This window comes from Amblyomma maculatum, chromosome 5 (assembly GCF_055883805.1).
Source record: "Amblyomma maculatum isolate TAMU_Amacu chromosome 5, ASM5588380v1, whole genome shotgun sequence".
In the NCBI taxonomy this organism is placed as follows: domain Eukaryota; kingdom Metazoa; phylum Arthropoda; class Arachnida; order Ixodida; family Ixodidae; genus Amblyomma; species Amblyomma maculatum.
This window is the reverse complement of record NC_139348.1, coordinates 93603548-93618942: the sequence shown is the minus strand read 5'-3', so window position 1 is coordinate 93618942 and position 15395 is coordinate 93603548. Positions and strand designations below refer to the sequence as shown.

General features: G+C 44.6%; 1 protein-coding gene across 1 annotated transcript in view; it reads left to right on the top strand.

The window, feature by feature from the left end:
* Window positions 1-11350: 11350 nt before the first annotated feature.
* The window catches only part of LOC146188724 (uncharacterized), a 5993-nt gene continuing 1948 nt past the window's right edge, over window positions 11351-15395 (top strand). The window contains exons 1-2 of the mRNA XM_084605121.1: window positions 11351-12175; window positions 12656-13170. Coding sequence (XP_084461247.1) covers window positions 11351-12175; window positions 12656-13170 — 1340 coding nt within the window. The remainder of the gene's footprint in view (window positions 12176-12655; window positions 13171-15395) is intronic.

Genomic DNA, 15395 nt, shown 5'->3' with positions numbered 1-15395 from the left:
CCCGAAGGCGTTATAGCAGGGGGGTTACAGATTGGCAAAAAATATATCTTCACTTGCAGAACACACTTGCATTTCGGAAAGCCGGTTCCACTGTAGCACTGTTTTAACAAAAAAAGAATTCGCAAAGAGGTTCGTCCTGGTACGGTACTCTCTAACTTTGAGGGAGTGGTCATGTCGTTTAGAAATGTAAAACGGCTGTTTTAAATAACTTTTAAAGTCAATCCCCGTTTTTCCTTTAATTATTAAGTACAGCAATTTTAGCCTCAACTTTCTTCTATGGGAAGCGAGTGGTTCCCACTGCAATTCTTCTTTCATTGCTGTACAACTATCCCTTCGCCCGTACCTCCCCAAGACGAACCTTGCTTGTCAATTAATACCTGATGTGCAGGGTCCCATACAATACACGCATATTCCATGATGGGTCTAACACAAGAGAGAAAAGCAGTTTTATTGAAGTTTGGCTGCGAACCCCTTAAACTTCGCTGTATAAAATTTAGTGCCCTACCGGCTTTGGTAACCACATGGTCGACATGAGCATTCCAGGAACAGTCATTTGTCAGTATAACTGCTAGGGTCTAAGAATATTTTACGATGTCGAAGTTCTTAACTGACAACTGCATGAAAGGAACTGAATCGAACGCCTATAAATTGTAGCCGTGGCACAATGTTATCGCTTCCTCTTTTGTGTGCTTTTATAGGTTAATGCTTTTGATATATTTCATTGAGAATAAAAAAAAAACGAAGCCAGAAGGTGAAGACACCTTTGTCTTTCGAAGCAATTTCGGTGTACTCGATCAGCTCGTGCGTTTTCTAGCAAGTAGTGGTCATTACATAGTTTGATTTCTGAAGTTCTTTGATCTCTCTCAAATATAACGATGGGCAGTGATCAGAAATCATGGAAGAAATGAAATTGTTGTCTTCAGCCGCATGAACTTCGAGTTTGTTAATGTTTCGCACGAAAAAAGCCTTTGTTGCAAAATCGGTAGGTTGGATACAATGATTTTGAATACGTTTACAAAAAATCTTACTTGGAAATTTCGCAGATTTTATGCAGTTGTAATTTTTACTACACAAAAATTGAATAAATTGTGAGCTGAAGAATCTTAAGGTGATCTTTAAAGAATAAAGAAATACTCGTACAAAAAAGGATGGAATGCTAAAGGTAAACATTAACGAATTTGTTTTTTGTTGCCTGATCCGTTAACAGTGTTACTTTGATATTAGGACCACATTTATGAACGCTCCTTGCCTCAGTAACGAACCCTTAAAAGCGACGCGCCCTTCTTCGATCGCATTTTAATTCTGCCTAAGGAAGAAGCGCTTAGTCAGGCGTATTTAAACACGCATTGAAGGGTGGCGGGCTGCTCTTAAGGCAACCTCACAGAGCTGAGGTTGCTTAGACCCGTAGTAGTTTAGAAAAATGAGGGCAAAAAAGTTTTCACAAATATGACAAAGAAAGAAATGTTGCTGGCAGGTTTAATTATGAAGCAATATATCAGCAAAATTCCTAAGGACAGCGCAAGTGTTCCCGCCGGATTTTGTCCGCGGAATTTTAAACCCCTCGTTTGATGCTTGAATTTTAAGGTTGAAGGTCATCTATGTGAATAAAACGCGATAAAAACGCCAAGCAGAGAGAAACTAAAATCCTATGGTACATTGCCAAAAATTATGTTCATTTCTTCTCACATGTAAACATCTACCGCTCAGGCGAACTCTATCCGATACCATCTAATGAGCAAAAAAATGGAGAATTCTGCTTCTAGAAATGTGGTACATATTCGCGTGTATTGCATATATCGGAGGGCATCCCGCACAACGTTTTCAATGCAGGCCATCGAACGCTTCGTTTTAATACCTCCAATTCATTTTTAGGTGAGAATACGTACTCGTTTTGATTTCAGCAGAGGTTTCCAGGGCTGTATACGTGAGTTCGTCAAGTTCTATTTAGAGCTGATGGTTACGGGGTCCGTCTCTATTGTGTTGAGGGAGGCTAAAAAAACAGTGGGGTAATTTGCAATTCCTAGAAATCTGCCAGATAATGTAGAATATTATTGATGCAGCTCACACGTGTGTAGTTCACGCATACGTTAATTTGAACAAACGCTTCATTTAAGGAAATGGAAAACTTGGAATTAGACTGCACAATGCCTACCAAGGGAAACACATTGTGAATATTACGATAACATTTAGCGCATCAGAACGACATACCCAATGCTTGAAGACTGCTTTGTTTCTTTTTATTGCGAAAGCAATACTGCTTTCACTTTTCAGCCCTTCGCGTAGCGAGGCGGTAGCTACCATTGACCTTTAGCGTGACCTTTGGCGCGCCGCCTAGCACAGCTGCGCAAAAACAGGGGCCCCAACTCGCGCCGTCAACTCGCGAGGCGGTAGCTACCAAACGCGGCCTAACTCCCGCTCCCTCCGTGAGGGAGCGCTAGAGCCGGAGTGACGTCATCCCATCTGCTGCAAAAACAGGGCCCCTAACTCGCGCCGTCAACTCGCGAGGCGGTAGCTACCAACCGCGTCCTAACTCCCGCTCCTACCGCAGCTATCGGCGGGGCGCAACGTTGGATACTATAGGAGGTGGCCTAGCGGCAGGTGGAACCAACGCAGTCTTCAGGGATGCTTTCATTTCTGTTGGCGTAAAGAATGCCATTGCAGCCGGTGCCGGAGCGGCAGTTGTACATTCTGCCTTAACCTCACCCACAACCAAGTATATCGTTGCAGCCACGGCACTCCTTGCCTCGCTAATAGTTATACATAGAATAACCAGGTAGAACCCCGCAATAAACAATATTTGAACCATATGCCGTGGCCAGAGTGAATCACTGCATAACCATAAGCATAACCACAAGCACCACAACCAGCTACACCACCAGCTGAACCATAGCTATTGCTTTCGCAATTACCAGTCTTAACCAAGCTAAGCCACTGCCAATTATTTGGTTTACCTTTTGCAGGAGATCGAGTGGAAGTTGCTGTTGCTCAAGGGCTGTACTTCTGCTACAGCTGTTTTGAAGATTTTCATACAAAACAGAACTTCGAAAGCCACTGGCTGCGGGAACATGCTCCGAAAGACACAAAACAGCACATGAGTTCCTATCATTCACATTCCAGCACTTGAAGGTGAGGTATGCTTTCTTGTCTATTGAATATTAAATAATCTGCCTAATTACAGACTAGATTACAGAAACCACGAGACTATCTGGTCAATGCTTCCTTGTGCCAGATAGAGCTAGGTTATCTAAGCAAACCGTCAAACCTCAGCCACCCAAAATATTAGCTGCGGGTATGTTCATGGTTTGCTCTTATTCTGAAATCCCTTTGTTACATTAGCTCACCTTTCTTATCTTCAGAGCTTTGAAACATTACAATCACGAACTTGTTTCTACTCTCATGTCTACCTTTTCAGTACAGTGTGCTTAGAATTAACACCATCATACTGTTTAGCTGGCTTTTAATTTAAATTGCTTTTAGGAAAAGAGACGTGCGAATTGTAATCAACAGGTGATTAAATCTCACAACACGTAGCAATAATATTTAGGTAAACAGCTCATTTATACTGTATATACATGCTATGTTCAACACATTTTGAAAAAACAAGAAAGCGTCTGCTAAGTACTGCAATGTACTGTTCTGGGCGTTCTGTTCTAGTGCGCAGAGTGAAAGTTTGTTCCGTGTTTTTATTTCTCCTGCAGCAACGCTAAAGAAGTGCGCAAGAAGGCGGGCGCACAGGATATTTCAGGCCACATGACCAGAGACGAAGCCCGATTACCGAAAACAGTGAAGAAATAGGACTTTGTTCTCGGAGGCTCTTTGTGGGCATTATTGATGTAGCTCTCTCATAAACTCGTATAATAAAGATCACTTCACTCATCTGCACAAGTATCATGCTGACTCTGAGATGCTAATTTCTTTCCTGTAGGGAACTGAAAGGGCAAAAGCATAAGCGTAATGAAGGATGAACAATTGTATCATTTTTAATTGAGTTTTTATATATGGTAAGATGAGGTTCCTCGAAAGCTTGAGTAGGTCGCGGAAGCAGCTATATGCTCCTTCCGGGGAGACCGGTCGGCAGGTCACGGACGGACTAAGGGTAGCTTAGCCCTTATACCTGTAAGATATAGGTCTTCCAATATCGTTGAGTTTTGTGAAAGAAAAGGGCACAGAGCGGTCAGGGTTCTGGAGGAGGGGGACAAAACATCTTTATTAATTTAGTCAGCGGGGGGACCCTCATTCCAGGGTCCAGTTGGCCACTCTTCTTTAAAATAGGGCGTCAAGATGCAAACAACGGGAGGCATGATGGGGCACAAGCATTCTTGCTCGAGGCTTGCCGCATAAAGGCATGGACCTTCCATTCACCGGTAAACACTTTGAGCGCACTATACTGCGCGACGTATGGGGATGGGCTTCGTTATTTTCTCATTTCGAGCACGTATATCATGAGTGGTACTGTGTAGTGTTTTAACTCTTTAACTATGAGGATAGTTTGCGCTTGAAGCAGTGCATGGAAAGCCTTCGGTTTGCAGAGATTGCAGCTAGATCCTGAGTCTCTCAGAAGCTGCTTGTGCATGATATACGACGGTGTTATATTGAACGTGACAAACATTTTAGAGAACGAACCAGACATTACCGGGGATTTTTTAGGGCGAAAACCTTTTAATGGCTCATACTGTCGGCTTTCGTTCATCCGGTCACAATATAGCGGTCAATCGAATGACATCATGAGAAAAATAAAATGCCTGTCTCTACAGGTAATCGAATCTCCATTGCGTAGATCACCAGCCGAGTGCTTTAACCAACTGCGCTAGTCCAGGATAGTGAAAAGCACATAATTCTCCTTGTCTAACGTGAGAAGATAGTACCGATGGCAATCAACTGCAATTAATGATAATGACAACGATGACATTGGCAATGATACCCAGTCGAAAAAAACTACAGGACTGAGTCAAAAACACGACAAAATATCCTGTAGTTCTTTCGTAACCATCAGATTTTTCTGTAGTTCAGTAGTACTTTCCTGTAGTTCTGTAGTTTTTCTGTAGTACGTTTCTGTTGTCTGTAGTTCTGTAGCACTTTTCGTAACCACAGAAACGTCTGATGTTACTACAGAATATTCTGTTGTCGCAACAGGTTTCCCATCAAAAACCGTACAAAAATTCTGTTGTAACATCAGAAAATTTTCTGTAGTTTTTTCCGATTGGGTAATGACGATGCATTTAGTTGATAATGATATTGAGAGCAAACATGATGCCCCGTATGCACCAGCAACGCTTACAATTTCGCAATTCTGCAGCGTAGATTCCACAGTTCTCTCGGAATTATTCCTCCTGTCGCAGTTGTGTTGCATATGTCGGCACTCACCAAACATGCTGCCATGATTCGAAAGATGTGAACCAAGAACATCCTGAGGGATTTACCTGAGGTGAACTTTATTTTATTCCTTCATAGAACACCGTAGAGAAACTCTCAGGGATTTTGGTTTAAAGGAGGAATAATTCTGACCTGTAGTCTTACCTAATAAACATCGATCGACTTGCTAAAATGACCCAGCTTATCACAAAATCGCAGCAAGCCTGTTGTAACTATACTGCCGCAAGACCTACCCAAGTGGGGAGTAGAACTTTCTGCTTCTGCCCCATCGAAATCATCAGATAGTCACATGGACACGGGACCATGCCAAGGTGCAGAGCGATGAGGTTGCTTATTACCTATCTCGAGCTTCTTTAAGGCGAAAACGTTTATACGCTCTGAAATCACCAGTATGTCTGGTCACATTTCTGTCACTCTATAACTGTCAACCATACTGATAACGTCATCAGTGGTGTAGTATGCAAGGCGAGAGCCTTTATAGGCTTATGACTGGTTTGTTTGGCCTCTAAGAAGAAAATCATACCCCATCGGGAAGCGAACTCCTACTCCCCCGATCACCAGCCGAGCGCGTAAATACTAAGCCACGCTGGTCACGTTAGCAGTATAATTAGGTTTTATTTTCTAGCGTCAAGCCAACGAAGTCGTCATGGAGAACGCCACCACGGACGTCATGGTGAATCCTAGTAACAACGTAACGTCATGGTGAGAGAGCACTGGCGCGTATAAAACAAAAGCCTAGACATTTCGTGCGTGTCGAATCGGCTTCAGGTGCTTCCGGCTTGTATCGGAACGTCATGTGGCTATGCGAAAGCCGCGCCATAGGAGCGAAGCCGCACTGCTAAAACTAGACTTCAATGAGCACTGCAACGAAGGCGCTACAAGGAACGCCAAAGCGAAAGCCTGTATAGGCTCATGAGTATGCTTCCGTCCGTCCGCAGAAAGTGTCAGATAAACGATTAAAAGTTATAAACCTCTAACGTCAGTCTTGGCAAGATAATTTACCAAGCGTAAAGATTCGGCAAGCAGTTATCCAAGTTCGGTAAAGATTGCGCAAATTACTCAACAACCAGCACGCTATAAAGGCTATCGCCTCATCGTTTTTTTAAGTGTCCAAGGTGCCCCCTCGAATTTTTAACCATCCCTACCTAACCTCACACCTTTTCCCTACGCATAGACGGTGTTTAAGGGAAGGATTTAAGGAAATAAATATTGCAGAATCAAAATAGAAACAAAATAATGGCAGGAATAAGCTCTCTGTCAGAGCAGACACAATATAGTGTATTTCAGCACTTACAACGAAAGATTAATTTAACATCGAAGGGATCTAACTGGTTAATCACTAAGGAACGGTAAGAATTGTGAGCGTTGAAAGACACGTTCTAATAAATAATGCTTCCATGTGTGCGAAAGAACAATCATTGTGAGGAAATGCCTCTATCAGCTGACTCGCGAAATAATACAAGCAGCCTAGACTTTTCAACCTCAAGAATGAGTGTGTTAGCATGCCTTTCATTTCCAGTTGAAACAAAGAAATCGGATTACTGCTTGGTGTTAAGCTATTTTAACCTGGTTTTCCGGGAGTTTTTTCTTAGGTGTTAGTCTAATACACAACATAGTAAAGGTAACATCGCAAAAACATAATATTGAATTTTGCTGGGTTCCCAGTCCTGTTGGAATTAAAGGTAATTGAAAGCAGACACATGCTCTGCACAAGCCAGATTCAGAGAAACAAAATGTGACAACACAACCCACACAGATGGCATAAATTTTATGCGCATCAAACTAAGAGCAAAGTGGCAAGCTGCTTGCGAAAATGAAGAAAACGAAAAGCTGCATTCTGTAAAGCCCTTTTTAGGGAATGAAAATTGTGCCGACATCAAGAACCTTTTATTGAAATTTTTTTACGCTGCTCCCGCATAGGACACACACACACATCACACATAATTTCCTTTTGACAAACAAGACAAACCAGTGTGTGAAATGTGTGGTGACGAGCTCACAGCCAATCACATTTTAGCATCAAACGCGCGACTTGAGGATCTTAGGAAAGTATCTTTTGCAGCATTTTATCATGAACACATTCCATTTCACCCTGCGTTTCTGTTAGGCGAACAGGCATTCATCGATTTTTCTCTCGTTTTTAAATTTCTCAAGAAGGCCAAGGTTTTAAATCGAATATGAACATCATAACTCTAGGTACCTCACGTAACAACTCATCTAACGTTGTGTTTGTCGCATTATAACCTCAGTTACTTTTACGCCATTAAACCCCACATACCTAGCATAGTAGTCTAGGTTTAAATTATAAAAATGGCTTCATTGGGGTCTGTTTCCTCTGTCTGTGATCTGTTTCTAACCTGTATGCGATAGCGCCCCCCTCCACCTTTGCATTTGCAGACGCGTTCACTAATTCGCGACCGCGTGTTGTTCGCCTTAATACGTGCACTCTAAATGCTCGTTAATGCGCCGATGACTTCACTATTTATTTTTGGATCATCGAAGCGATGTGTTTTAAAAAGGGACTAATGCTACTAACTCTTGTAACCTTCATTTTTTGTTACCGGCAAACGCCGCCTTATCTCTTTGATTACAATGTACAGAAAGATTTTCGTTTGCGTTCGGTTTTGCCGTGACGCGGATTTATCATTTGCCGAGAAGACGCGCCAAGATGAATCATTCCACACACTTGCGTCTCTTCCACTCACAGTTTGCGGGTTTTTCGGGATTTTCTTCATCGACTTTAAATTGGGCGCAGCGTAATGCTGCCGGTTCATACTTCGTCGAGCGCGCTTGCTGCTGTCGTCGCCACCGCCAAATTTCCTTAAATCTTTTGTGAGCGCAAGTCAGGCCAATTCAATGCAACCTTAGTCTATTATGTTGTTGCCTGCGGCCTTGCCACCATCACGTGACATACTTCTCACGCCACTGGTGGTATCTTCTCTTTAGAGGCGCTGCTTCATTGTCCTAAATACAACACATATTTGGCGTAGGTAGGACACTTTCGATTGTACCCAGATCACAAATTAAGTGGCTGCTGTGGACGTGGCATTATTTTGTTGGTATCAATATGAGAATTTCTTTTCCTGTGGCGGCAGACTCTGCTACTAGTAATGATGATGATGACGTCAATGCTTATCCTGAGATGTCGTGGCAATGCATGACATATCTTCAGAAACAGCAGAAAACGTGTTTTGAAAAAAAAAAAACTATTCCTTTATTTAGAAATGAATATCATTTGCTGTAAGTTTTTTCATGACGATTTTCTTATTTCTGCAGCTGTTAAGCTTCTTTGTGCAAACGTCAATATATTCCATCTGGCTCAATTACCTTTAATACCAAAGGAAGCGAACACACGTGTCTCAACCAGGTGTTGGGGCAGAAAAGAAGACGAAGTAATCGAAACGCTGCTGAACCTCGCGGCGTTATTGAGCTCCAAAGCTTTCAGAAAGCGAAGAAGTTCGTACGGGCCTGCCACTACATCTTGGCCAATACCCCGTTATGGGCACATGCCACGCTGCAAGGTGCCAACGACCACAATCGTGATTCCAACAGTGGTCCGCAACAAACGGGGACGACGTCCGCTCGGTGAGTGTCCTGCAGGCAGCACAGGAGGTACACACCATGAACCCACTGTTGTTACTCTGTTGGCGATATCCAAGCCTATGTACGGTCAGATATTGTCAAAGCAGTACCAGTATTCCGCCATGAATGCAGTGCTGCCTGGGCAATGACTGCTCCGTCCACAATTCGCATTACCCCATTCAGTCTCCCGTCTTACCTAACAAAATTATTTTGCCTATTAGCCTAGGTGCGCGCCGCGCCAAGTGGCATTTTAGCTCATCTAGCTGCGTTCCACGTATGGTTCTTCATCACTGCAAGTGGTGTTAAAGGGCAGCTGCATCAATTTTTGAGAATTCCGCGACATTCAAGGATTCAAATTTCTAGAGGCTGTAGGTAATGCACGTGAAGTGTTTCTGCGCTAGCATTCAAACTCATGGCATAATCGATCATTATACCTCGAGCTTCTCCTCACAGCACTCAAGGTCTGCAGAGAAGCTTGGTGGTGACGTCACGGACGGTACATTTATTATTATCCTTGCCTTCGCTCACTCCCAGCGGTGCCTTTTCTGATTCTGCCAAATAACGTCTCTAGTGCTTCTTTGCTTTCGGTAGAGTTGTTTTTACTCTTCAAACCAAGCATTTCTGTGCGAGAAATGTACTGGTACCGTCAACGACGTCATCGTGCACACCCCCACTCGTAGCTGTGCGGTGCAGAGAAGCCTGATAACAGTCGCGGTTTTAATCGCTAATTGCGCCACTGATTTCAAATGCTAGCGCCAAGATATTTCGCATGTTTAAACTGCAATCTGTAAACATTCGACCCCTCGAAGCGCATCGAAATCTAAAACCGGTGCAGTTTCCCTTTAACTGCCGACGTGTAAGCAGTGTACGTGTCCAGTTTTTTTTTAGAACACGGTTTTAGCAAGAACGACGCGGAAGACGAACGAGAAAAAGTCACCACAAACACTACACATCAACTAAAAGTATTGACATAAAACACATATCTTTTATAGGCCAGAAAATGTGACTGGCAAATTTTTGTGAGCTAAATATAGCGTGCGAAACGGTGTCCTCCGCTTCAGGAAGTTCATTTTTTTTTGTTAAAATAGTCGAAAAAAAAAATGACAGAACCGTGTCAAAAATACAAAAAAATATTCGGTATTTCTGTCGTAAACGTCCGGTTTTTGTAGTTCTGTAGTAGTTTTCTGTAATACTGTAGTATGTTTCTGTTTGTAGTTCTCTAGCACTTTTCTGTTGTAACTAAATATTGTGAGGTTACTACAGAACGTTCTGTTTTCACAACAGGTTTCACGTCAAAAACCGCACAGAAACTCTGTCGTAACAACAGAAAATTTTCTGTAGTTTTTTCCGACTGGGAAAGGATTACATTTAGCTTGCCGACACACTACCATCTTTCCAGCTTCGTTAAAAAAGAAACTTTCAGGATATCGTTTTTTCTTTTCTGCCGTGCTTATACTTGTATCACGAGGGATTGCTCATAATGGGGCAAAGCCTTAATCATTGTGCATACATCGCCTTTAATTTGTCGCCACGTGACCTGATTCTGAAATTAAGGATAGAGCAAGAGAAATAATATGAATACACAGTTTGAGGAACTCTGAACAGGGGTTGAGGGAGAGCTTCAGTTTGCAAGCCGAGCCAAAGTTTCGAGAGGGGAACTCACCTTCGTATGGGCACTGCGATCATCACTGGTGGGGTTTAAATACGCGTTTACTTCCTAAGAAGGAACTCCAGTGAGGGAAAAGGAGGAGGGGGAAGACAGAAGAGACCAAGGAGTGAAAACATATTCCTTAAGTATGAATTTCTGAGCTTGTAACCGGTGATCCAATGGCCTGAAAAAAACAAAAAGCGCCAATCGCAGAAAACACAGCGATGCAGGGAGAATAATGAGTTTATTGGAAAGTTGTTTGCTGCGGTAAAACCTGCACACAAACAGAAATGGCGACATTTTTCTTCTGTTACTCCAGGCATTACATATGGAAAAACATGTAGTTGAATAAAGAGAATTATTCAGCTAGTTGGTTCGTACTAATTAAAAGCAAGGTTAACATCACCAAGGGAGACTAAAAAGGACGGTAGACAGGAGAATGATGATGAATCAACATTTATTCGGCCCGAAATAAATCAGTGGTGCATGTAGGCACCAAACGGGGTGGTTCCCTAATTGGGGGACCCATATGTTCCCAGCAGCTCCTGGCCCCTGTTCGTCAGTGCGAGCTGTGGACAGGAGGAGCGCTGACGAAGTAAATCAATACCGAGACTAGTTCCCGAGAAACCACATACTTAGTGCTAATGATGTTGTTCTGCGATACTGTCAGGAGAAAAACGTACTTTCTACTCGCAGTTTCCAGCGGTAACACCTGGATCCACTACGGAGGGGCCTCTATCACCACCAATGTTGGGAGCAGCCAAACTGTCCTTTCTCGGGGAACAAGATAACGCGGCACGCAGTTTGACTGGAGACTACGTCGGACGATTTCCATCCTGCACAGCGTCCCAACATCGTACATGTCAGATAGTGGCACAATTGGACCTCCTGAACAAACTGCTCTTCCCAGCACGAGTAGAACTACGAAATTTGTCAGGACAAAGGGGCCAAGTTTGTCTTGTAAGCTTCGATGAGCCTGGTCTGTACCTGCCAGATCCGGCGGGAATGCCTCTGCTCGAAGCTGCGACACTGCTGTGCTGGCTTCTGAAGGCGCACCACTGCGTAGGCTCCTTCTACCTCAGGTCACATCCACTGAATCGACACGCAGCTGCGTTGTGCGAAGCGTTTCGGAGCAACTCGTCCGTGACGACGCTCAGGTTCCATTTCTTGGGACCGGCCATGAGGGAGGCACTCTGCGACGCCCTCGCCTCGTTCGCACAACTCGAAGAACTGGAATGCACCACGTTCGCAGAGTGTCCGGGCGAGTTCTTAGCCGCCGTTTGCGCACTTGTTCGAAGTTCGAGCTCACTCAGTGCCCTCAAGATTCCCGGCTTACGCATGAACAGCGACACTGCGAAGATATTCTTCAGCGCTTTAAATGAGAACAATGCTCTGAAGGTACTATCAATTCACGAATCTGTCATAGGTGAGGCAGGCCGCAAAACATTCGTGGAATACCTGAATTTAAGCGTGGGTTTAACCTCTGTGGACATCGTCGCGGATATCGACAACAGGCGAAGCTCCATCAGCCAGATCGCCGAGGGACTGCTCTCGAACAGGACGATCCGGAATGTGAGCCTTAAATACATTCCTATAGATGCCGAAGGTGCTCAGCTAGCTGCGAAGATGTTCGAGGAAAATACAACTCTGCTCAGCTTCACTGTAACGTCTTTGCCGGAACATTCACGAATTCAGCCTGGCGAGGAATACCGCTGCCTGCTTGAAGCGTTGTCTAAGAATGATACACTGGAGGAGCTACGGATTCCTTTTAACATCTGGAACTTACAGCAGTGGGTCGTGTTCTTCGGCTTGCTTTCGGCCAAAGAAAGTCTAAAAATGGTCATCGTGGATGTACAAGTATCCAATCGCGAAATGTTTCGCGTACTATGTAACGCTCTCAGAGATAGCGGTGCGGAAGGGAAGATTTCCTTCGGTACTTACTACATGTCTGAACACTTGGATTTCATAAACTGCAAGGCGTTCTCCGATATTTATGTTTACTTGCCTACAAACGATACTATACAACTTTTACGTCAACTGCCCGCGTTCGAGCATATCACGTCAATGCACATTACCATCTGGATGCGCGACGAGGCACGCTCGTGGGCATTTGCCGATTACCTCGGCACAACACCTTCACTGCGGAAGCTGGAGCTGACTCTCTGCTCAGACGTAGTCGACAGGATGGACGCGGCAAGCAGGTCATGGACTGCCGTGATGCAGTCTTTGTCCCGGAACACGAGCATCAGTCAGCTGCAAGTAAGCATCTTCGATAACGGCGGAATGCTGTGCAGGCAGCAGCCGGAACACGTGGGCGAAGTCATCGGCTCCAGCAGGAACATACGAAGGGCGCGCTTCTACGCCTCCCATACGGCCATCACAACGGCCTTCCTTCGGCGCCTGTCCACGGACATCGCGGACAACTACAGTCTCGTCAGTGTCGCCATGAGTGGACGCGTGCACTCGGACGCAGCTGCCTACTGCTTGGCAGTCTGGGACACGACGCGGCGGAATTCTGGCCTGGTGTCACGCGCCGCCGAATTCAGTGACGGTCGGAGATGCGATGGGTAGGTTTGTTCGAGAAATACTGTTCTACGCTTTACACCGACGGAGAAGAAAAACGCATTAGAAAGGGAGCTCCTCTCCTCCCGGTAGATACCCAGAACCAGTAGTTGCGTCCGGGTGGCTTTGAATCTGAGCTAAGGTCAAATTAGAACAGCTTTGCACAGTGTGTTGTTGCGGGATAGTTGGCGTAACATTGATCAAAAGGGAACAGCACAAACACGGGAAAAAGAAAGCAAATGAAGTTTGTTCGAAGGAAGCACACACATTTTGAGGCAAGTTCAGTCAATGCCGGGGCTATTGTAACAGACCATTTAAAAGCGATAAATCTTATAAGCTTTGCGGGCTAGTTGGTATAACATTTATGAAAAGGGGACGCCGCAAAACCAAGACAAAGAGAGCAACTGAAGCTTTTTGGGTAGATGCACGTACATCTTGGGGCAAGCTCAGTCAATGTTGGGGCTGCTGTGAAGGACCGGTTAAAAGCAATAAATCTTAAGCTATGCGGGCTAGTTGGTGTAACACTGATTGCAATGAAACAGCATGAAGACAGGACAAAGAGAGCAAATCAAGTTTGTTCGAAAGAAGCACGCACATTTTAGGCATGTCCTGTCAATATCAGAGCTGCTGTAAAGGGTCGGTTAAAAGCGACAAATGTTATAATCTATGCAGGCTAGTTTGTGTAACATTGATTAAAAGAGAACAGCGCAAACACAAACAGAGGCAAGTTCAATCAATGTCACGGCTGCTGTAAATGATCAATTAAAAACGGTAAAGTTTTGACACAGAGCGATGTGAAAATGAAAACTACAATAGAAATCATGGGTTGGGTAAATAGAAGTGGCTAGCACTTTATGTCAAAGCCTAAGAGAATAAGGTTCAGGTGGGCTGTCTCTTTTGATATGAGTTTAGTGGATGGACTGCTGGCACATGGTTTTCGATCAGGTAGGCCTCATGTGTGTCCCATGTGTGCTTTCCGTGACATTTTTGAAACCCTCCTCGTCTGCGCCCCCTTACCCCCATCGGCAGTGGTGCAGGGGTTCAAGATGGCCGACTACTGTGCCAAAGAACCCGGATTAAAACCCCATCGCCGGTCGCTGCGTTTCGATACAGTGAACCGAAGAGGCGTCCGTGTGGTGGGCAAAGTCAGTATACGTTAAAACTGCTAAGGTGGTCAAAATCACTCTGTATCTGTCCACTACGGCTTCTCTTTCTGTCTTTCAGCTTTCAGTTCCACTTCCCTTACGGTGTGGGGCAGGTGTTGAAAGGAACGACATATGCTGCACCTTTACTTTCCATATAAACAATTATCATTATTGTTATTATTCTCGTCAGCGCACTCAAACTAGTGAAGCGCAGCATTGCCACATCAGTTCTAGGGAACGCATTTCTAAGCTCGTGTTTTATCTCGGGTTCGAGTAGCTTCAAGGCGCAGTTCGGACGGTTGATTGACACGGGTTTCCCCATATCGATCCTCGCAGTCTCGGCAGAAAAATGAGTGCGAGAACCTTGCCGCGATGGCTCAGTGGTTGTGACACTCAACTACACGGGTTCGAACACGACCACCGGTAGCTGCGTTTCTATGGAGGCGAAAGGAAGATACCTCCGTGCGCTGTGCGATGTCTTCGCTCATTAAAGATCACCAGATGGTCGAAATCATTGAGTAGTCTTCCACTAAGGCAACGCAAGTATTTGTACGCGTTAATATGAATACATAGTTAACATGAGCGCATAAACAGGGACACAGTGAGCGATTGTGTGTATTTATATTCTAGATGTGCCCTTGTTTATAGGCTGACATTAGCTATTATTCAATGATGCCCTCTTTGCCTTTTCCCGCTTTCTCTCCCGCCTTTTTTTCTTTCCCTTGCGGCTGGTTCAGGTGTGCTCGGAGAACCTTCCTTTTCCTCTAAACAAATTATATTTAATAAGACGTTTATTTGGCAAACACTGTGAGATCCTTCACTACGACACGGCTGCTCCTGGACCTACGGGGCTAGGAATAGTAGGCTCCCACCGTTCGCGTTAGATGCTCGCCTGCCACTGGCGGTTGTATCTGTTTTGGGTCGTCAATGCACCCGAAATCTTTTCGGTGGCGGACGATGGCTGTTGCGACGCGCGTCTTTCTCTCTCCCCTTTTTTCTTTTATTGCGAAAGCAGTACTACTCTAGGTTTCGAGCCTTCAGCGTAGCGCGGTCGGTAGCCACGTCTTACCCACGTGACGCTCTGA